This window comes from Notothenia rossii, assembly GCF_949606895.1.
Source record: "Notothenia rossii genome assembly, chromosome: 3".
NCBI lineage: Eukaryota > Metazoa > Chordata > Actinopteri > Perciformes > Nototheniidae > Notothenia > Notothenia rossii.
The window spans coordinates 95,611,116-95,634,419 of record NC_136901.1 but is presented as its reverse complement, the minus strand read 5'-3'; the positions used below and the strand labels follow the sequence as shown (position 1 = coordinate 95,634,419).

Genomic DNA, 23,304 nt, shown 5'->3' with positions numbered 1-23,304 from the left:
GAACGCGGCCAATGTTTACTTCAGATTAGCTCCACGTCAGAAATGATCATGCTTGTCATATGTCTCTCTCCATAGAGGCTGAATCATCATGTTAATCACATAGCTATCATATGCCTCAAACAGTCCTGATGCTCTGCTAGGTAATCACACATCCTGTCATGTTCACAGCTACAGTTGGGATACCTTTGTTATCATGTGGACTCTCATGTTGGGAGAGGACACTCAGTGTTTACCAACAATAACACCTCTCTAACCCTCCTTCTCCTTCTCCTTCTTCTCCTTCTGCCTCTCCTTCTCCTTCTGCTTCTCCTTCTGCTTCTCCTTCTCCTTCTGCTTCTCCTTCTCCTTCTCCTTCTGCTTCTCCTTCTCCTTCTTCTCCTTCTGCCTCTCCTTCTCCTTCTCCTTCTTCTCCTTCTGCCTCTCCTTCTCCTTCTGCTTCTCCTTCTGCTTCTCCTTCTCCTTCTGCTTCTCCTTCTCCTTCTCCTTCTGCTTCTCCTTCTCCTTCTTCTCCTTCTGCCTCTCCTTCTCCTTCTGCTTCTCCTTCTGCTTCTCCTTCTTCTCCTTCTGCCTCTCCTTCTCCTTCTGCTTCTCCTTCTGCTTCTCCTTCTTCTCCTTCTGCCTCTCCTTCTCCTTCTCCTTCTCCTTCTCCTTCTGCTTCTCCTTCTCCTTCTTCTCCTTCTGCCTCTCCTTCTCCTTCTCCTTCTCCTTCTTCTCCTTCTGCCTCTCCTTCTCCTTCTGCTTCTCCTTCTGCTTCTCCTTCTCCTTCTGCTTCTCCTTCTCCTTCTCCTTCTGCTTCTCCTTCTCCTTCTTCTCCTTCTGCCTCTCCTTCTCCTTCTGCTTCTCCTTCTGCTTCTCCTTCTGCTTCTCCTTCTCCTTCTCCTTCTGCTTCTCCTTCTCCTTCTCCTTCTGCCTCTCCTTCTCCTTCTGCTTCTCCTTCTCCTTCTCCTTCTGCCTCTCCTTCTCCTTCTGCTTCTCCTTCTGCTTCTCCTTCTCCTTCTGCTTCTCCTTCTTCTCCTTCTGCCTCTCCTTCTGCTTCTCCTTCTCCTTCTCCTTCTCCTTCTGCCTCTCCTCCTTCTGCTTCTCCTTCTGCTTCTCCTTCTCCTTCTTCTCCTTCTGCCTCTCCTTCTCCTTCTGCTTCTCCTTCTCCTTCTGCTTCTCCTTCTGCCTCTCCTTCTCCTTCTGCTTCTCCTTCTGCTTCTCCTTCTCCTTCTCCTCCTCCTTCTGCTTCTCCTTCTCCTTCTCCTCCTCCTTCTGCTTCTCCTTCTCCTTCTCCTCCTCCTTCTGCTTCTCCTTCTCCTTCTCCTTCTGCTTCTCCTTCTCCTTCTTCTCCTTCTGCCTCTCCTCCTTCTGCTTCTCCTTCTCCTTCTCCTTCTCCTTCTCCTTCTTCTCCTTCTGCCTCTCCTCCTTCTCCTTCTCCTTCTCCTTCTTCTTCTGCTTCTCCTCCTTCTGCTTCTCCTTCTCCTTCTCCTTCTCCTTCTTCTCCTTCTGCCTCTCCTCCTTCTCCTTCTCCTTCTCCTTCTCCTTCTCCTTCTTCTTCTGCCTCTCCTCCTTCTGCTTCTCCTTCTCCTTCTCCTTCTCCTTCTTCTCCTTCTGCCTCTCCTCCTTCTCCTTCTCCTTCTCCTTCTCCTTCTCCTTCTCCTTCTGCCTCTCCTTCTCCTTCTGCTTCTCCTTCTGCCTCTCCTTCTCCTTCTCCTTCTCCTTCTCCTCCTTCTCCTTCTCCTTCTGCTTCTCCTCCTCCTTCTCCTTCTTCTCCTTCTCCTTCTCCTTCTCCTTCTTCTCCTTCTCCTTCTCCTTCTCCTTCTCCTCCTTCTCCTTCTCCTTCTCCTTCTCCTTCTGCCTCTCCTTCTCCTTCTGCTTCTCCTTCTGCTTCTCCTTCTCCTCCTCCTTCTGCTTCTCCTTCTGCTTCTCCTTCTCCTTCTCCTCCTCCTTCTGCTTCTCCTTCTCCTTCTCCTTCTCCTTCTCCTCCTCCTTCTGCTTCTCCTTCTCCTTCTCCTTCTGCTTCTCCTTCTCCTTCTTCTCCTTCTGCCTCTCCTCCTTCTGCTTCTCCTTCTCCTTCTCCTTCTCCTTCTTCTCCTTCTGCCTCTCCTCCTTCTGCTTCTCCTTCTCCTTCTCCTTCTCCTTCTGCCTCTCCTTCTCCTTCTCCTCCTTCTCCTCCTTCTCCTTCTCCTTCTGCTTCTCCTTCTCCTCCTCCTTCTCCTTCTTCTCCTTCTCCTTCTCCTTCTCCTTCTTCTCCTTCTCCTTCTCCTTCTCCTCTGTTCAGACATCAGTGTCCGAGCAGAAGCAAGAGGGAGAGCAGCGGCTCGTCTCCACAGCCCTCCAGAAGTCCTGAGGAGCCTGCAGCCAAGAAGCCTAGAGAGGAAGAGGAGAAACTGGAGGAGGAGAAACTGGAGGAGGAGAAACTGGAGGAGGAAGAGGAGCAGAAGGAGGAAGAGGAGCAGAAGGAGGAAGAGGAGAAGAGCTGTGAAAACGAGACCAAAGCAGAAACCCCGGCAGAAAAAACTCCTGACGTTTCTGAGCCGGAACAGAAGAGCTGCCAGGAGGTCGTGATTATTATTATTATACATGTTTTACATATATCTGTTTACATTCACTTACTTAGTTATCATGTTTTTAATAAAGTGAGAATCTGACCGATTTGTTTCCTTGTATTAAATGTAGTCCCCGGGGTGATGAGCCCTGAGCCGAGAGGCTGAGACATATCTCTACGCTTTGGATCTGTGGTTTACAGAACCTCCTCTTTTCATCCCTCTCTGTGCAGCAGGTGATGGAGACATCGACCAATCAGAACGGCGACACCGCGGCCCCGCCCCCTGCTGAAATCAGACCAATCACAGCGTCTCTGCCACTGCCCCCCCACGACCCAGACACCCCCATCGGTGAGGAAGCAGCCTGATCTAAATGAGAGATGAGATTCTGTTGATCTTTTATTTGATTGTTTCCTCAGTGAGAGAGCGACTGACTAGAGGACTGAGGGACTAGAGGACTGAGGGACTAGAGGACTGAGGGACTAGAGGACTGACTAGAGGACTGAGGGACTAGAGGACTGACTAGAGGACTGAGGGACTAGAGGACTGACTAGAGGACTGAGGGACTAGAGGACTGACTAGAGGACTGAGGGACTAGAGGACTGACTAGAGGACTGAGGGACTAGAGGACTGACTAGAGGACTGAGGGACTAGAGGACTGAGGGACTAGAGGACTGACGGACTAGAGGACTGACGGACTAGAGGACTGACTAGAGGACTGACGGACTAGAGGACTGACGGACTAGAGGACTGACGGACTAGAGGACTGACTAGAGGACTGACGGACTAGAGGACTGACGGACTAGAGGACTGACTGACTAGAGGACTGACGGACTAGAGGACTGACGGACTAGAAGACTGACGGACTAGAAGACTGACTAGAGGACGGACTAGAGGACTGACGGACTAGAGGACTGACGGACTAGAGGACGGACGGACTAGAGGACGGACTAGAGGACGGACTAGAGGACTGACGGACTAGAGCAGGGGTACTCAAATACAAATCTTAAAGGTCCACAAAGAAAATGTTCAATAAGACAAAGGTCCGTTTAATACGGTCATTCAAACTTTTAAACAATTGTAACAAGATTCTTAACACGAGATTGCAAAAACAGTCTCGAAGTGAATCAAACCATCCCAGGAATCAAAGTCGAAATAAGTCCAGAACTATTGTACATTGTGTCAAACACTGTTGCTTAATGAGAGAAGTGGCACCTTTGGTCTGTTGCCAAGACTTTGAACTTTGGCACAAAAGGCGTGATGGCCAGGCGGACACACTGATGCAAGTGTTCATTGGTGAGTCGGCTGCGGTACTTGTTCTTCACCATGTTCATTGTTGAGAATGCAGACTCACACCTGTAGGTTGAGCCAAACATTGTGAGAATGTGAAGTGCCATCTTATGCAGGAGAGGGAAATTAGCTGCAGTGACCATCTTTGTCCAGAAGGTGGGAGTGTCACAGTCAGCCTCTTTCAGTGCAGGGTTTTCCTGGAGGTCAATCAACTCACTTTGCAGAGAAGCAGCACTGGCCCATGGGAAGATTTGTTGTGCTTCTGCAGAGAACTCTCTGACATTTCTGACCAGAAATGGGTTTTCAATGTACAGTAGGACTTGTTTTCCTAATCTGAAGTCATCAAAGCGAGTCTTGAAGTTTTCAATCAGCTTCTCCAGGAATCCAACATGATTCTGAGGACGATTGTCTCCTTTGGTCTGTTCCAAAAGTTTGGGGAAGTGGAGCAGTCCCTCCTGTAGGAAAAAATAAATAAGAAAAATATAAGGAGCACTGCTTAAAAGGGTATGATAAAGTATCAAAAAGGTGTTCATTGGAATCCAGGAAATGTGTGTGGTAGAAAATATTAAAAAGGCTTACCTGTAGGTCACTTTTGAAAACCTCCAGTTTCCTCTGGAAAGCACGCACTGCTGACATCAGCTCACACACTGTGTTGTTCTTGCCCTGTAGCTTGAGATTTAGGTCATTGAGATGAGATGTTATATCAGCCAAAAATGCAACAGCTTCCATCTTCTCTTCATTTTGCATGAATTCCATGAACTGTTTTGCTTTTGCACTCTTTTGCTCTGACAGAAACACTTGCAGCTCTTTCCTAATGGACCAAAAACGCTCCAGGACCTTGCCTTTGCTCAGCCACCTGATGTTGTTGTGCAGGAGCAAATCATCAAAAGTTGCATTGACCTCTGTCAGGAATGTTCGCAGCAAGCGATGCTGCAGTGAAGATGATGCTCTCAAAAAGTTTATGAGTCTCATCACTGTTGCCATGATTTCAGAGTACACTTCTCCAAGACTTGCACAAAGGACAGACTGGTGGATTATGCAGTGGTATGAGATCAGGTCAGGGTGGTGATCTTTCAGGCGCTGAACCAGTCCTCTCTCTCTCCCCATCATGGCTGGAGCTCCATCAGTAGCAATTGACACCACTTTCTTTAGATCTATCCCTCTTTCATTCAGCATTCCCATTACTGCTTTATAAATGTCTTCCCCCCTTGTGTGTCCACTGAGGTTCGTCAGGCCCAACACATCTTCAACAAACTCCCCCTTTGCCTCATCATAAAATCTCACAAACACCAGCAACTGAGCATTGTCAGTGGTGTCAGTGGACTCATCCACAGCTAAGGAAATGCGCTGTGCATTTTTGATTCCATCACAAAGCTGATTAATCAAATCACCAGCCAGTATTTCCGTTCTTCTGGTTGCTGTGGAATCTGAGAGGGGGATTTGCTTAATTTTAGCTGTTATTTCCTCTTTTTGTTTGCCTTCAAACATGGTCTCCATCACTTCAGTCATGCATTCTTTAATTATTTCTGCATCAGAGAATGGCTTCTTGTGTTTAGCCAACACCCATGCCACTCTGAGTGAGGACTCAGTTGCCTTTTCTCCTTGTGACATAGATGTTACAAGGATCCTGCTTGCAGCTTGATATGAGGATTTCATCCCATTTATTTTTGTGGTTCTTACCGCTGAATTTTGAGGGAAGGTCGCCTCAAAATAATTATGTTTCGTTTCATAGTGCCGTTTCAAATTGCCACTCTTCACAAGAGCTACCGTTTCTTGGCATATTAGGCACATTGGTTTGGTGCTCGCTGGAGGGAGGATTAACGCATATTTGCAGTCCACTCATCTTTGAATTGCCGGTTTTCACTGTCGACTTTTCTTTTATTGGTCATCTTTGAACATGCCATTTTTCTAGCTTTACTAGCTACACTAGGCTACAGCTGAAACTACTAGCTAAATGCAACTAGATGCGCTGTCAACTCTCGCTCTGACTTTATTTATTTTTTAAGCTCCCGCGCTGACTCAGACAGGTTGAAAGAGACGACACACGCATTTTCATTCCGCGAAGACCCGCCCTCCTGTGCCTCTGATTCGCAGACTGTTGGTGGGGGAAAAAAACGCTGACGGGCTGCTGAATGTGATTGGACCAAAGCGTTGACAGACACACACACACAGTGGAACAGTGTGTGTGTGTGTGTGTGTCGCCAGAGCGCTGTTTGCAGACATAGCGGATAATTTTGACTCGTTGCGTTGTGGCAGACGGATAAGGCAGGCGTTGTGGCAGGCGTTGTGTCTCGCAGATAATACAGATAATACAGATTATACAGATAATACATATGAAAAGTATAATTTGCTCAGAGTCCAGAGACAGTGGTGGTTCGGTCCGGATCCGGACCGGAGTCCGGACTTTGAGGATGCCTGGACTAGAGGATTGACGGACTAGAGGACGGACGGACTAGAGGACTAGAGGACGGACGGACTAGAGGACGGACGGACTAGAGGACGGACGGACTAGAGGACGGACTAGAGGACTGACGGACTAGAGGACTGACGGACTAGAGCAGGGGTTCCCAAAGTGGGGGTCGCGATCCCCCCGAGTGGGCGTCGCGAGATGATTACAAAATAAAAACGGAAAATAAAAATTATTTAAAAAAAATATTAATTTCTTTTTATAATTTAAAAAAAATATATATTATTAATAATAACGTTTGCATAGGCATTTTCAGGGAAGTAATATTAACGGAAAGAAACTCATCCAACTGATCATTTTTATTTAAAAAACTACAATGCTAACGCTGAGCCTCTGAATTCGCAACGAGCACATTTTTTTTACAGATTTACTGCACCGAAAAATAAAACCTTCTTATTTATCTTTGCTGCACATCCAACACATCGACCTGATCGTGAGATGACACGGAATCGATGGGTACAGACATTACATTATCACTCAATGATACGAACTCGTGACTTTAGAAACAAAAACAGACATCAAAACATGTGGCGCTAGGTAGCTAAGAACGCTAACATGGCTTACCTGTGTCGTAGTCAGTGTTGTGCTAGTTACTGAAAACCAGTAACTAGTTACTTCATTTCAAAAGTAACTCAGTTACTTTACTGATTACTTACACCCAAAAGTAATGCGTTACTGTGAACAGTAACTAATGCGTTACTGTTCACAGTAACTAATGCGTTACTGTTCACAGTAGCTAATGCGCTACTGTTCACAGTAACTAATGCGCTACTGTTCACAGTAACTAATGCGTTACTGTTCACAGTAACTAATGCGTTACTGTTCACAGTAACTAATGCGTTACTGTTCACAGTAGCTAATGCGTTACTGTTCACAGTAACTAATGCGTTACTGTTCACAGTAACTAATGCGTTACTGTGAACGGTAACTAATGCGTTACTGTTCACAGTAACTAATGCGTTACTGTTCACAGTAACTACTGCGTTACTGTTCACAGTAACTAATGCGTTACTGTTCACAGTAGCACATTACTGTGTTACTGTGAACAGTAGCGCATGAGTTACTTAAACAAAGGCTCTGCATGTGTTCTACAACATACCGTGCAATGGCTTTACCAACTTTTCCCTGGCTAGCAGTCCCTCGTTCAAACCCAGCAGCTGTTGCTGAGGTGGAGGTGGAGTGGGATGAGTCTGGGTCTGTGGTCTTAGCTGCTAGCTTCGTCCCAGCATGTTGTTTCTGCAGATGTTTCAACAGATCTGAATTTCTGTTTTGGGCAGTAGATAGGATCTTTGACCCGCCAAGACACAACTTACATTTAACTAAAAGCTTCTTTTCTTTGTGCTCGACCAAAGTGAAATAGTGAGAATATCTCCAGGCGGAGAAACTCGACTTGAGCTCCTCCGCCGCCGCCATGATAGTCCTGTTAGTAAACACAAACACGCCCACAGCGCGTCTCCGCATGTGACACAGGAAGTATCTAAGTACATTTACTCAAGTACGTAAGTACAGTTCTCATCTCTGTTCGCCTCGCTGTTGGCGCCGCTCACCAACGTCTGGGAGCCGAGACTATATCAAAAAATAACGGAGTAACGCACCATGTAGTAACGGGAACTGAGTTACTGAATTTAAAAAATAACGCGTTAAGAGTACTAGTTACTGTCAAAGTAACGCGTTAGTCCCAACACTGGTCGTAGTCTGGTGTAAAGTGGTCTTCAATGGCATTGAAACGATAGAAACGCAGCTGATGTTAATCCATAGGTTAATCCAATGTGTCTGCGTCCCTTTGAAGGATTTCTGATAATCCATAAGCAATAAATCTGCTTTTCCGTTTCCAGATGTCAGAGCGGATTATTAATGCTCCCCTTTTAGAAGGGAAGATATGGTCCTTTGTTCTGGGCATGTCCTTTTGGAGCCTGAGACCTGAAAACAGGCTCAGGGCTCAGCAGGCTGAACAGAATGTGAGGACACGGTTCTTTATCTACAATAAATAATGTGTTCCAGGAGTGGAGCACGTGAAGATGGGTTTCTACTGCCGCGTCTGCTTCCTGTTCTACTCCAACGAGGAGACGGCCAAGAAGACGCACTGCAGCAGCCGAGCGCACTACGACAAGCTGCAGGTACTTATACACACTACGACAAGCTGCAGGTACTTATACACACTACGACAAGCTGCAGGTACTTATACACACTACGACAAGCTGCAGGTACTTATACACACTACGACAAGCTGCAGGTACTTATACACACTACGACAAGCTGCAGGTACTTATACACACTACGACAAGCTGCAGGTACTTATACACACTACGACAAGCTGCAGGTACTTATACACACTACGACAAGCTGCAGGTACTTATACACACTACGACAAGCTGCAGGTACTTATACACACTAAGACAAGCTGCAGGTACTTATACACACTAAGACAAGCTGCAGGTACTTATACACACTACGACAAGCTTCAGGTACTTATACACACTACGACAAGCTGCAGGTACTTATACACACTACGACAAGCTGCAGGTACTTATACACACTAAGACAAGCTGCAGGTACTTATACACACTACGTCAAGCTGCAGGTACTTATACACACTACGACAAGCTGCAGGTACTTATACACACTAAGACAAGCTGCAGGTACTTATACACACTAAGACAAGCTGCAGGTACTTATACACACTATGATAAGCTGCAGGTACTTATACACACTACGACAAGCTGCAGGTACTTATACACACTACGACAAGCTGCAGGTACTTATACACACTACGACAAGCTGCAGGTACTTATACACACTACGACAAGCTGCAGGTACTTATACACACTACGACAAGTTGCAGGTACTTATACACACTACGACAAGCTGCAGGTACTTATACACACTAAGACAAGCTGCAGGTACTTATACACACTAAGACAAGCTGCAGGTACTTATACACACTATGATAAGCTGCAGGTACTTATACACACTACGACAAGCTGCAGGTACTTATACACACTAAGACAAGCTGCAGGTACTTATACACACTAAGACAAGCTGCAGGTACTTATACACACTAAGACAAGCTGCAGGTACTTATACACACTACGACAAGCTGCAGGTACTTATACACACTAAGACAAGCTGCAGGTACTTATACACACTACGACAAGCTGCAGGTACTTATACACACTACGACAAGCTGCAGGTACTTATACACACTACGACAAGCTGCAGGTACTTATACACACTACGACAAGCTGCAGGTACTTATACACACTACGACAAGCTGCAGGTACTTATACACACTAAGACAAGCTGCAGGTACTTATACACACTACGACAAGCTGCAGGTACTTATACACACTACGACAAGCTGCAGGTACTTATACACACTACGACAAGCTGCAGGTACTTATACACACTACGACAAGCTGCAGGTACTTATACACACTATGTCAAGCTGCAGGTACTTATACACACTACGACAAGCTGCAGGTACTTATACACACTATGTCAAGCTGCAGGTACTTATACACACTACGACAAGCTGCAGGTACTTATACACACTACGACAAGCTGCAGGTACTTATACACACTAAGACAAGCTGCAGGTACTTATACACACTACGACAAGCTGCAGGTACTTATACACACTACGACAAGCTGCAGGTACTTATACACACTACGACAAGCTGCAGGTACTTATACACACTACGACAAGCTGCAGGTACTTATACACACTATGTCAAGCTGCAGGTACTTATACACACTACGACAAGCTGCAGGTACTTATATTCAAGCAATAGCTCACTTCAGGCCGTGGTATATGCTCATTATATCACAGCTAGGGGGCGTGGTTCAACCCCTCAGCTGTGATATAATGAGCATATACCACGGCCTGAAGTGAGCTATTGCTTTTATAAAACGGTTACCAAGTGTGGCAATATGAAAGAAAAACACACACTCTAATTTAAATAGTTTTTATTAGTAAATAATGTTTAAAATAAAATAGACCCTCCGTTGCCTTCTGCACGAAACATAGTGCAAGGTGGTTGCTATGCAACAACACTAACAGCTAGCGAACATATTAGACAGAGAGCGTTGATCCATTGTTTGGCTATTTATTTACATTAATGTGTATGTTGCTGTTTATTGTGCAGCCACTGAAAAACTGTCCAGCATCAGTAGCATGGCTTACGAGGTCACTTGTATAGGTTGAGGTTGTTTATTTCTATATAACCTTCACCTGAAAGCTGCCTCGGGTCCTTGAAGGAGCTTTATCAATTCAATCTGTTATTAATGTCTCCTCTCCTCAGACTCTCTTCTCTGATGTCTCGTCTCCTCTCCTCAGACTCTCTTCTCTAATGTCTCCTCTCCTCAGACTCTCCTCTCTAATGTCTCCTCTCTTCTCTGATATCTCCTCTCCTCAGACTCTCCTCTCTAATGTCTCCTCACCCTCTCTCTCTAATGTCTCCTCTCCTCCCCCTCTACCTGTCCTTCTGATAACCCTACGGTGTTTCCTCTGTTTCAGAAACACCTGGAGAAAGAGCAGAGCCGTGCGGAGAAGAAGAAAGGGAAGAAGACCACGTCGTAGATTTTTTAAAAATGTTTTATTTCAGATTGTGTCCACAGATGTGTCCCACGCTCACATGTCCATATTAGGAGTTATAATAAACAGCTGACACGTTCACAGCACCCTTTGAGTAAAGATATCCATGTTCAACCTTTTGGGTTAGCTTAGCGTAATGAGTGTAAACGGAGGGAAACTGTTAGCATGGTTTGTGCTGGAAGTAACGCATCCATCCGCTGAATGAGAGAAAGTAGTTCCAGTTGTTAGGCTTCACTTCCTGTTCACTAACGTCATGTTTTTTTTTTTTAAATAAACCAGTTGAACAAAAGCGTTGTTTTCTCATGTTTTACTACAAAGAAATGTACGTGAATAAAAACAGAAGCCTTTCTCTCCGCTGATCCCAACAGACACGGTTCCAAACACTTTGAACGGACAATTACATTTAAGAAAAATATCAAAATAAAAATCAGACCGGGCTCCACGGATCTCTGCCCGTCTGCTCCTGGAAAACAAAAAGACAAGATATTCCTGTTAGTCGCCGCTCAGGGGAAAGGGGAGGAGCTTAACTCTGCCCTATTGTATTTAGTTAGTCGCCGCTCAGGGGAAAGGGGAGGAGCTTAACTCTGCCCTATTGTATTTAGTTAGTCGCCGCTCAGGGGAAAGGGGAGGAGCTTAACTCTGCCCTATTGTATTTATGGCCTGTTACGGCACCTGGTTTAACGGAGACGAGGTGAGAGCAGAGCATTGGGAGGCTTACTGAGACGTGTCTGAGATAAATATATATAACACGAGAAGTGATTAGTTATTTATATTCAGATTTCTTATTTTCTATTTATTCTTTGCGCTCCTTTGAGAGGGAACAAGGAGGAGAGGGTTATACCGGTATACTCTGCAGTTTGACTGAGTTCACTTTCATTTCTGTTGATGCTTTCCGCCTCGTGTCTTCAGATCCTCTTCTGCCCTCCAGCTTTCACTCAGACGATCAATAACGCCCAAATCTGAGTTTAAGGAAACTTTATTCCTACTTTGTGTCAGAGGTGACAAAGTACATTTACTCAAGTACTGGACTTAAGTACAATTTTGAGGTACTTTGACTTGACTTGAGTATTTCCATGTTATGTTACTGTGTACTTCTACTCCACTACAGTTCAGAGGTCGAGATCTGAATACTTCTCCCACCTCTCTTTATCACCACCAGTTTGACTCTTTGGTCAAAAAGGGAAAGAGCATCGAATGGTTTTACAGAATCCACCCCAGATGCTATAAAACCTAGAAGTGATCATGAATTCCTTTCTCTAGTAAAACACGATCGACATCTTATTGTTCCGTCTCTAACGTCCAGTAAACCTTTACAGACGCTCAGATTAGAATCGAGGAGGACAGGAGAGTTAAGTGTATGTGACCTGGTACTTCCTGTAGTGCTCCAGGCTGCTGCAGTGCTTCACTTTAGCCTCGTCTTCCTCAGCGTAGATCAGCTGACACAAGTTACACAAATATCCCACGACCGGCCGGACGAACTCCACTCCTGCCAGAGAAACACGCACATATAATAACAGCTTATATGAAGTCCCAGGGAAAGTCGAACACGTCATAATACAGAGTGGCTTCAAACCACGTCGTAGGAAAGTTTGTTCTAAAATAATTGTAAAAAGTCAAAGTTTATTTTGAGGTAAAAATATAAATAAGAACAGAAGAGTAAGTTCTAACATTAAGAAGCTCTGGTTTATCTTACATAGAAAAGTAATGGTGTTGAAACAAATGAAAAGAAGTCCTAGTTATTATGTCGTACTAACTAAGTGATGAACTAGAACTCTGAGCGTCAGACGGGAAGCTCACAGAGCTCCGACCTCACGTCCTTCTTTACGTCAGGAGACAGCTTGTATACGGAGAATATAATAAGATGAAAAACTAATAACTAAAATACTGCTTATTGTAATAATAGATCAATATGTTAGGGGCCTTCTGCGGACCCTCAGACCTCAGGTGCTGCCACTCCTGGAACTGAGCCGGGCACGTTATTATTATTATTATTTGATATTCCCTTTATCGTCCCACAGAGGGGACATCTTACGCCAGGAGACGTCTTGTTTACGGGGTCATGTTGTTGTTGATATATCTTATAAACAAGATCAGAGTATATGTACACAGTGTTTCCTCACCAACAGGTCCTGAGGGTTTCTGCTCCTCAGCGCCCCCTGCTGGTTCCCTCTGCAGCTCCTCAGAAGCTTCCTACGGACACGTCACAGAGCATTACATCAATCACACATTCAGAAGAAACATTCTCACAAGTTGCTTTCCTGTCCTCACGAGAACAGGGTGCAGTGGAGCCCCTTAGATAGTGATGGTTGTGATGGTTGTGATGTTGTGATGGTTGGGATGTTGGGATGTTGGGATGTTGGGATGTTGGGATGTTTGTGATGTTGTGATGTTGGGATGTTGGGATGTTGGGATGTATGAATACTATTTGATTGATTGAACTAAGAGCTCGACACACCGGGCTGAAATGACTTTAGAATGAAGTCAGTTTAAAATATCTTCATCTCTCTCCGGTCCGTTCCACAAAACAAAAGGAGACCTTTTGTCTTTTCCTACACTAGAGATGAAAGAGGTGGAGTGGGAAAGAGCCTTTCATACCCTGAGATATAAAAGTCAGGTTTGCTATCTATAGTAATATAGTAACTAATCTTACAAACTGAAGTCTTGAGTTTCCGTCACACCAGGAAAAACCCAAATGTTCACAATTCATTTCTTTCTAACATTATTTTTAGTGAAGTCTGGAAGAAGGTTTGAGATCCACACGATTCACTTTCAGACTTTAATATCCAACTCTGATCTAAAGATATAACCACGTTCCCAGCTCGACTGATAAAAGAAGTACTCAGATTACACTTCAGTAAGAGTACCAAAACATTATCGTCAAAATACTTCATTACAGGTCAAAGTCCTGCTTAACAACAAGTACAAAAGCTTTATCAGCTAAATGTACTCAAAGTATAACAAGGACTGTAGAAACATGTCCTTTATGTGTATTTATAAATTATGTGACTTTTTGTAAAACATTTAAATAATTTGACTCTGTTGTGATTGGTCAAGCACTTAGAGATGCCCCGCTCTTAGTATTTGTGTTACTGTTTGTTCAATAAAGGTGTATTTTTGCTAAATGTTGAGATATTGCCACTGTATGTACTGGCAGGGCCGAGTTTTGGCATAGGCTGGGGGGCGCCGCGCTGGTAGCTCTGGGAGGGAAAAACGTTTTTGACCGTTGGCGCTCATCCTAATTTTCGGCCTTGATGTAACAACTTTCATAATTAAGTAAATGTAACACCCTTTTCTCCCCGGTTACACTTTTCATTTGCCCTGTACGGTGGACGCTGTAAGTGATGAAAGTGGGGGATGTTGGCTTATCAGGCGCCTGCAGCTCACAGCCAAAGTGGGGGGGGAGAGAGAGAGAGAGAGAGAGAGAGAGAGAGAGAGAGAGAGAGAGAGAGAGAGAGAGGGGGGGGGGGGGGGGGGGGGGGGGCGCGCACCGGTAACGGCGCTGTTGTTATTAGAATCTGGTGCTAGCTGCGCTAACGGAGATAAGAAGTAGATGTTTCTACAACCAGGGTGGAGGAGAGCTCTCCTGTCAGACTGAGAGGCTCAGTGAGGTGAAGGACTCTCTGAGTATTTAAATAGTTAATTTTAGTCTGAGTTATCTCAGTGGGTCTCAAACGGTTTGACCACAAATTATGTAAACACATATTTCCAAGGCACTCCTTTATAATTATTAGGATAAATAAAAACAGGTTTGAAATCATTCCAGTGCATACTATAGGACAGTAAACCAAAAATATTGTTTAAAGTTAAAAATATGCATAAATAAATAAATGTTAACTAGGTCAAATAAGATATGAATGAACCACAAAAATAAAATAAGCTACATTTATTTGTTATTGGCTATGGTAGGTTATTGGTTATGTTAGGTTATTGGTTATGTTCACACTTATTTGATTATTAAAATGTAAACCGATCTTTTTCATATGGGTGTTTTAGAGTTGTATCCCCTAGATCAGGTCTCTAGTAATTGTGCGCTCAAAGTGCACCAGATTGAAGCATTTTACTTTAAAATGTTCAAAAACATCTTCCCGGGGGGGCATACCCCCGGACCCCCCTAGAGGATGTGACGTCCACCCCCCAATTCAACGAGTTCATAGAATACTGAATACATTTGAAGCCTTTTTGACGTATATTACGTGTCAATACGTTTCTGTTTGTGTAGTGTCTTTGTCTTTAGTAGAGATTGTTCGTTTATTCTTTATATATAAAATCTCACCTAGGGCAGCAAATAGTCTAGAACCGGCCCTGGTGCTAGGCCTCAAGAGCCTTTCTTGTGCTGACACATAGAAACAAACTGGCGGGGCGCACTTCGTACGTACTAAAATATTCCACGCACTCCGCGCTCACATTGTGCTGGCCCACGTGCCGTAGCACCGCTGCTATGACTCCATCCCAGGGGAAACACTGCTTAGCCTATCAAATGCAATGTGTTGGAGCGCTAGCCAATAGGAGCGCGAGTGTCACATAGTGATGTTTTCCCAGAACTTTAGCCTCTGCAGAGCGTTTACACTAACAGCTACAGAACTACAGGAGAGGAGCAGGACTCTTTCAGGTAGAGTCGGTCCACTGGTTAAAGCTGTGAGATCAATGAAGTGCAGTACAAGTACACAGTAGCATGAAGTGCAAATACTCAAGAACAAGTACCTCAAACTTCATTACTTGAGTAAATGTACAGCTCTGGTCTTGTTTCAATAGTTACTTGTATATTGAATCTTTATTTACACATTGAGTGAATGTTGTGTTTAACTCTGAATGGATCCACAGGGATTCAGACAGGTCGTACCTGTTCAGCTTCTGCTCCTCCAGGTGGATCCAGACTCTCTGAATCCTCCGGTCCTGGTTCAGAAGAGTCCTGAACTCTGGAAGACTTCCTGTCTTCCTCCAGTTCCTGAACTCTGGAGGACTTCCTGTCTTCCTCCAGATCCTGAACTCTGGAGGACTTCCTGTCTTCCTCCAGATCCTGAACTCTGGAGGACTTCCTGTCTTCCTCCAGATCCTGAACCCTGGAGGACTTCCTGTCTTCGCCCTCTGGACTCTTTTCAGCCAATCCGTCCTCCCTGACTTTCTCCAGCTCCTCGTCCTCCTTCTTGACTTTAATCCCAGTCCACCGGTCCCTCTCTCCCGTCCCCCTTCTCTTCAGGGTCTTGTTTCTTGGACTGGTTTTAGAGGAGGACTCTTCCTCTGCCGTCCTCCTGGAGATCCTCTCTGTCCTGGACCTGGAGGACAGATCCTGTTCTGGACTCTTCTTAGACTTTGGACTATTTCTAGACGTAGAGTTTTTGTCTTTAGTGGATCTGGAGATCAAGTCTTTGTCTTCCGTTTTCTTTGAAGTCTTTCTAGAAGCTGAGTCTTTGTCCTCAGTCTTTGTAGACCCAGAGTCTAGGTCTTTAGTCTTTCTAGAAGCTGAGTCTTTGTCCTCAGTCTTTGTAGACCCAGAGTCTAGGTCTTTAGTCTTTCTAGACGTCAAGTCTTTGTTTTCAGCCTTTTTGGACATCGAGTCCTTCTCTGAAGACGTTCTAGGGGTAGAGTCTTTGTCTTCAGTTTGTCTAGAAGCTGAGTCCTTGTCTTCTGTCTTTCTAGTCTTCAGGTCTTTGTCTTCTGTCTTTCTAGGCATAGAGTCTTTGTCTTCGTTCTTAGTAGACCCAGGCTTTATGTCTTCGGTCAATCCCGTCGTTAGGTCTTTGTCTCCGGTCTTTCTAGACGTTGAGTCTTTGTCTTCTGTCTTTCTAGACGTTGAGTCTTTGTCTTCTGTCTTTCTAGACGTTGAGTCTTTGTCTTCTGTCTTTCGAGACGTTGAGTCTTTGTCTTCTGTCTTTCTAGACGTTGAGTCTTTGTCTTCTGTCTTTCGAGACGTTGAGTCTTTGTCTTCTGTCTTTCGAGACGTTGAGTCTTTGTCTTCGTTCTTTGTAGACCCAGAGTTTATGTCTTCGGTCAATCCAGTCGTCAGGTCTTTGTCTTTTGTCTTTCTAGACGTTGAGTCTTTGTCTTCGTTCTTTGTAGACCCAGGGTTTATGTCTTCGGTCAATCCAGTCGTCAGGTCTTTGTCTTCTGTCTTTCGAGACGTTGAGTCTTCTTCTGCAGTCATCAAGTCCGTCTCTTCGGTCGCAGAGTCTTTCTCTGAAATCTGTTTGGACACCAAGTCCTCATCTGGAGTCTTTGTAGGAGACGATGAGGTTTTGTCTTCATCTTGTTCAGATGTGGACTCTTTGTCTTCAGTGGTTTTGGACGCAGAGTCTTCCTCTGGAGTCTCTTTGGAGGACTCCTTCCTCTCCTCTGATTCTGTTAGAAACAAGTCATGTTTAAATCTCTGGGTTCTTTTATAGACCTGAAAGATGAAGAAGTGCTTTCAGCTCATTCTGTGAGCTCTGTTATTGGGACCAGTTTACATTTCTGCAAATGAACTCTCAATGTGAACACTGTGGTTTGGAGTCCAGGACAATGTGTCCGTGGTTTAGAGAAGTACCCCCCAACGTTCAGTTTACTCAACACAGACTTCTCTGGCGCTACAGGGCTTCACCGCGGCTCGGCTCACTCTTTTTTACTTTCCCAGGATAGAACCGGCTCACTGGTACTTTTTCAGAACCACCTCAGCCGAGGTTCCAAGCGAGCTGGAAATATGCTAAACTACTGACGTGGAACACTGCCGACCGCTGATTGGTCAGAGAGAATAGTCACAATTATTTTTAAAACAGACGAGCTACCGTCAGCAAAAGAAAGCGCGCCGTGGTCGTTGCACGAGGTACAGACGTTCCTCCATCTCGTTGCGGATGAGAAAATACAGCCGGAGCTCGACGGCGCAACGCGAAAGTGAAAAGACTCGGCCACGGTGTTGATGGAGTCCACGGTGTCGATGGAGTCCACGGTGTCGACGGAGTCCACGGTGTCGACGGAGTCCACGGTGTCGACGGAGGCCACGGTGTCGAGGGAGTCCACGGTGTCGCTGGAGGCCACGGTGTCGATGGAGTCCACGGTGTCGATGGAGTCCACGGTGTCGATGGAGGCCACGGTGTCGATGGAGGCCACGGTGTCGATGGAGGCCATGGTGTCGATGGAGGCCACGGTGTCGGTGGAGGCCACGGTGTCGATGGAGGCCACGGTGTCGATGGAGTCCACGGTGTCGCTGGAGGCCACGGTGTCGATGGAGGCCATGGTGTCGATGGAGTCCACGGTGTCGATGGAGGCCACGGTGTCGATGGAGGCCATGGTGTCGATGGAGTCCACGGTGTCGATGGAGTCCACGGTGTCGCTGGAGGCCACGGTGTCGATGGAGTCCATGGTGTCGATGGAGTCCACGGTGTCGATGGAGGCCACGGTGTCGATGGAGTCCACGGTGTCGATGGAGGCCATGGTGTCGATGGAGGCCACGGTGTCGAGGGAGTCCACGGTGTCGCTGGAGTCCACGGTGTCGATGGAGTCCACGGTGTCGGTGGAGTCCACGCAGGACGGGAGCTTTCTGCCAACACTCTGCTCTTTGCTTGAAAGCGTTGTGTCCCTATCTAGTGTAAAGCTCACTTCTAGCGAACAGCCGATCGCCCCGCCCACACTGCGTCGTTACTATAGTTACTACCCTCGTTACTAAAACTGGAGTGGAAACGCAACATAAAGTGAGCCGAACCGAGCCGAGCTAAAACCTGTAGAGGAAAAGAGCCAATAAAAAGCAGAGCACAGAGGAACGGTTGTAACGTCAGCTCTGGTTTACCTTCAGGCTCTTCTCTCAGCTCATCCAGAGTGATGCAGTCCTCCAGGTCCAGAGGGAACTCAAACTCCTCCTGAGGCAAAACAACACAATGTGGTGAGGGATGTTAAACTCCCAGAGACCTGCAGGTCCGCTGAAACACTCTGACTACTTTGAAATCCAGGCTGAAGACTTTTCACATCTCACACTGTGACGTTCATTCATCTTTTATGATCTTTGCTTTTGAATGTTTCTAATGTGTTTTATTCTGTTTGAATTCTTTACACAGTTCACTTTTGACTTCTTCTCAACATATTTCTACTTTACTTCAATTTGACCGACTTTCTTTTATGTCTCTTATGGCTCGGGGAACACCTCAACAACAACTATCTCTGAGCGAGAGCTGCCCGGTCACAAACTGACCCTCCTCAAGGGGGATAACGGCTGATCGAGGCTGGTCCGCTGCGTCAGAGGGCGAATGAGGGCATGCAGGGCAAATTATTCCCCAACCATTACAAGAGCCTTTCCTGAAAAAGTTCTCAAGATTTTTAACGTTTCTGGAATTTTTGGAGCTTTTAATTTGAAATATTACAACTTTTTTTCAGTTTTCAACTTTTTTTTTTAAATATTTGAATCTTTTTTTTGTCCAAACATTACAACTTTTTATTGAATGATTCTGACTGTTACCGCATAGTGTCCTTTTAAAGAATGTAACATTATATAAATAAGTGTTTTTGTGTCTTTACCTCTTCATCCTGCTGCCTTATAGATATCTCCTCCTCTTCCTCTTTTATAGGCCCCTCCTCTCCATCCTTCGCCTCCTCCTTTCCACCTGAAACAGAGAACACATTTGAAAGAGTCCTGCTGCTCTCCTGTAGTTCTGTAGCTCTTAGTGTAAACGTTCTGCAGAGGCTGAAGTTCTGGGAAAACATCACTATGTGACACTCGCGCTCCTATTGGCTAGCGCTCCAACACATTGCATTTGATAGAGATGTCCCGCCCCTTTAACCTAAGTGGTTGACCAATCACAACAGAGCCAGAATCTTTTTTTAATTAATTTTTTTAAATTAGGATGATATTGTGTTTTCTCTCAGCGCCATTTTTGTTTCTACCTTCTCCAGGTGAGTCTGTTCTCTCAGCGGGACGGTGTTCTTCCTCCTCCTCCTCCTCTTCCTCCTCCAGACTCTCTCCATCCTCTCCGATCACCGCCATCCCCTCGAGGTCGCTCTCCTCTGCAGACGACCTGCAGGACAACAGATAGACTTTAACACTCTGATAAAAGCAGCAGGTGATTTAGATATAGAATGAGACTCACTCCTCTTCCTCCTCCTCCTCTTCCTCAGCTGCAGGTTTCATGTCTGTGACGGGATCAGAGTCTGAGGAGGAAGAGGAGGAGGAAGAGGAGGAGGTGGGATTAGCTTTGATGTAGCACAAAATAACGTCAGTATTTCCTGAAGAGTAATAACAGTAACCCCTAAAAGTGTCATCAAATCTGCTCCAAACCTGATTTGATCTAAGAAAGGAAATTACTTACTTTTGTGAATTAGGCCGTTTCACATTGATTCGCATTATCGACTTATCGTACGATATTTACATTATCGACTTATCGTACGATATTTACATTATCGACTTATCGTACGATATTTACATTATCGACTTATCGTACGATATTTACGCTATCGACTTATCGTACGATATTTACATTATCGACTTATCGTACGATATTTACATTATCGACTTATCGTACGATATTTACGCTATCGACTTATCGTACGATATTTACGCTATCGACTTATCGTACGATATTTACGCTATCGACTTATCGTACGATATTTACGTTATCGACTTATCATACGATATTTACGCTATAAACTTATCATACAGTATTTACGTTTTTGACTTTCCGTACGTCATTTATGTGATTTATGTTATCGACTTAGCCTAGGTTCTTTACGTAATCGACTTATCGTACGATATTTACGTTATCGACTTATCGTACGATATTTACATTATCGACTTATCGTACGATATTTACATTATCGACTTATCGTACGATATTTACGTTATCGACTTATCGTACGATATTTACATTATCGACTTATCGTATGATATTTACATTATCGACTTATTATACGTTATTGACTTATCATACGATATTTACGTTATTGACTTATCGTACGATATTTACGTTTTTGACTTTCCGTACGTCATTTATGTGATTTATGTTATCGACTTAGCCTAGGTTCTTTACGTAATCGACTTATCGTACGATATTTACGTTATCTATTTATTGTAACATTTCTGGACATGACCATTATACCTTTCTACATGTCATCTTATTGTACGTGTTGTATTTTACGAAATCAACGTATCGTACGAAATCTGAACATAACCTTTATAACTAAAGGTTATCTAGTTATTTTACGAAATATCTCATAACTTTAAAAATTGTTTTACTTAATAGACGTAACATAGGAAATATCTTCGTCACCAGAACGTCTAAATATGACACATTTTTACGTTGTTTAATATTCTGCTTTGATGTTATCATTAACTCAGCTTCATAAGCTGCTCTTAAAATGCTAATAATTCAGTTTCCTCAATTATTTCTGTGACGACAGATCATCAGAACTTTGTCTCTTACCGGACGTCTCCATGTTCTCCATATTCTCCAGTTTCTCCGGTTCTTCAGGTTCCTCAGACTTTTTCCCGGTCTGGTTCTTCTCGGAGGATCCGCTGCTGGATTTCTGTCTGGGACTGGACTTAGAGCCGGACCTTCTCTCTCTGGTGGACTCTTCTCTGGACTTGGACCTGGTGTTTTCGTCTTTCGTTGACTTCTCTCTGGATCTAGACCTGGTTCTGGTCGTCTTGTCTTTGCTGGATGTATCTTTCGACCTAGACTTAGACCTTCTCTCTCTTGTGGACTTCTCTCTGGATCTAGACCTGGTTCTGGTCATCTTGTCTCTGCTGGATGTATCTTTGGACCTAGACTTAGACCTTCTCTCTCTTGTGGACTTCTCTCTGGATTTAGACCTCCTGCTCTTCCTAGTAGACCTTTCTCTGGACCTGGACCTGGTTCTGGTAGACTTGCTCCTGCTGGATTTCTCTCTGGACCTGGATTTAGACCTGGACTTCTTCTTGTCTTTATCTCTAGATTTCTCTCTGGACCTGGACTTGGTTCTGTCCTCTTTGGTGTTTTTATCTGTGGACCTGGACCTCTCTTTGCTGCTCCTCCTCTTGCTCTTGCCTTCTTCCTCTCGACTCGTACTCCTCGTCCTCTTGGTGGAAATCGTTTCTTCGTAGCTCTTTGCTGCAGCGACGCCCCTGAAGGAGGAAAAGAGAATCAAAACCGATGCCGTTGATTAATAAAAGAACTTCCCTTTCTGTTTCAGACTTCCTGAACCTAAAACACACGATGTTCATCTACGCTGAAGGTTTTCTCTGATTATCGAGTCAAAGATGTGTCAAAATAAACATCCACTTGTACAGGCCTCATTGGACCTGCATCCAAAGTCCAGATCGCTCATGTTCAGCCTCACAGGGAAATACAAATCTGGACTACGGAAAAAGTATACTAATTTTTCATTAGTCAATTAGTCGTGCGCTGCATGTGACGCGTCAGCCGGTAACCCTCAGACTTCATTCAGAGCGAAGCGTGGTCACTAAGTTCCTTCGGTCGGGCAGGAGATCTAAAGTGTGGATCTTTGTGAGCTTAAAGGATCACGAGGTGGCGAGCAGACTACGAGGCAACAAGTCTCCTCCATGTCCTCCATCACAGCTTCCTGACTGCGGCTTCACAACAACACGGAGATGACACAACGTATGTTCCTTTCTCTGCCTGAGGAACAGCAGCAGAGAGTCAGGCAGCAGCCTAGCTTTGGATCAACATAGAATATATCATCCTTCTGACCAGAGGAACTCCACAAAGCTTTCATTTCATGCTGAGGGCTTTTTGCCCACGCTCATATGTTCAGTGTTTCTGTTTCCCGTGTAGTCTTTACTGTGAAGCTGCTCGTTCACACTAGGGCCGGGCGATATATGGAGTTTACACGACACATCGTGGATTGCATTACATGCCATGTCGTAAATGACCACATCGTGAACATCGAGTATTATGTTGTCAAATCAGTTTCCCGCCGCTGCCAAAATGAGCTTTCCTTTCTCCCTCATAGACACAGGCACACACGCAGGCCCCGCCCAACTTGCTCACAAGCATTACACTCACGCACAGTGACAGAGAGGCCTTTGTTTAGAGGAGAGCGAAAGAAAGGCTAGCTAGTTTAAACCTTAGCACAACATGTTCTTTTCTTTTTGTATGTCTTATGAACGGAGCGCTGGCATAATATGATGTGGCCTGCTGACATGGCCCGTGTGTAATTCAGCCCAGATGCGGTGACTGCAGGCCAAATCCATGAATGCGGCAGGCAGGTGTCCAAAATGAAGTGGCACCGGTACGAGGCGCGGTGAGAACCACGCACCTGTCAGACCAGCAATTGGGCACATTTACATTTCAGGAGAATAATGAAGATGGTGTTTCCACTCCGTTTCTCACGAGACCAGCGCGCTGCTGTTTGCATTAGTGTGGACTGGACCGACTGAGCTGACACCGGCAGCCTTAATATTTGTGGAAGGATGGACCCCCATCCTGCGGAAAGAAGGAGGAAAGGTGGTGCAGAGAGGGAAAGGGAGAAAAAAG

The 23,304-nt window shown here is 45.0% G+C and overlaps 3 protein-coding genes across 8 annotated transcripts in view; 1 reads left to right on the top strand and 2 right to left on the bottom strand.

Annotated features, from left to right (window-relative positions):
* Positions 1–11,165, top strand: part of matr3l1.2 (matrin 3-like 1.2) — a 35,989-nt gene extending 24,824 nt beyond the window's left edge. For 2 of the 5 annotated variants that reach the window (XM_079671883.1, XM_079671884.1), the window contains 4 exons: positions 2,261–2,540; positions 2,759–2,876; positions 8,284–8,399; positions 10,799–11,165. In XM_079671883.1, coding sequence (XP_079528009.1) covers positions 2,261–2,540; positions 2,759–2,876; positions 8,284–8,399; positions 10,799–10,861 — 577 coding nt within the window. In that variant the 3' untranslated portion in view covers positions 10,862–11,165. The remainder of the gene's footprint in view (positions 1–2,260; positions 2,541–2,758; positions 2,877–8,283; positions 8,400–10,798) is intronic. The other 3 variants (XM_079671887.1, XM_079671886.1, XM_079671885.1) reach the window with 3 other exon arrangements.
* On the bottom strand, positions 3,554–6,227 carry LOC307033417 (SCAN domain-containing protein 3-like). The gene is made up of 2 exons (XM_079671888.1): positions 4,395–6,227; positions 3,554–4,270 (listed from the first exon to the last, which is right to left on the bottom strand). Exons 1-2 carry the CDS (start codon positions 5,604–5,606, stop codon positions 3,722–3,724), a joined length of 1,761 nt encoding a protein of 586 aa, XP_079528014.1. The 5' UTR covers positions 5,607–6,227; the 3' UTR covers positions 3,554–3,721.
* matr3l1.1 (matrin 3-like 1.1) overlaps positions 10,859–23,304 on the bottom strand; it is a 41,238-nt gene continuing 28,792 nt past the window's right edge. For both annotated transcript variants that reach the window (XM_079671882.1, XM_079671881.1), the window contains exons 11-19: positions 21,253–21,932; positions 19,924–19,984; positions 19,721–19,851; positions 19,355–19,440; positions 18,633–18,702; positions 15,717–17,212; positions 12,997–13,066; positions 12,241–12,362; positions 10,859–11,339 (exon numbers count right to left, since the gene is read on the bottom strand). In XM_079671882.1, the coding sequence (XP_079528008.1) occupies positions 11,304–11,339; positions 12,241–12,362; positions 12,997–13,066; positions 15,717–17,212; positions 18,633–18,702; positions 19,355–19,440; positions 19,721–19,851; positions 19,924–19,984; positions 21,253–21,932 (2,752 nt within the window). In that variant the 3' untranslated portion in view covers positions 10,859–11,303. The remainder of the gene's footprint in view (positions 11,340–12,240; positions 12,363–12,996; positions 13,067–15,716; positions 17,213–18,632; positions 18,703–19,354; positions 19,441–19,720; positions 19,852–19,923; positions 19,985–21,252; positions 21,933–23,304) is intronic.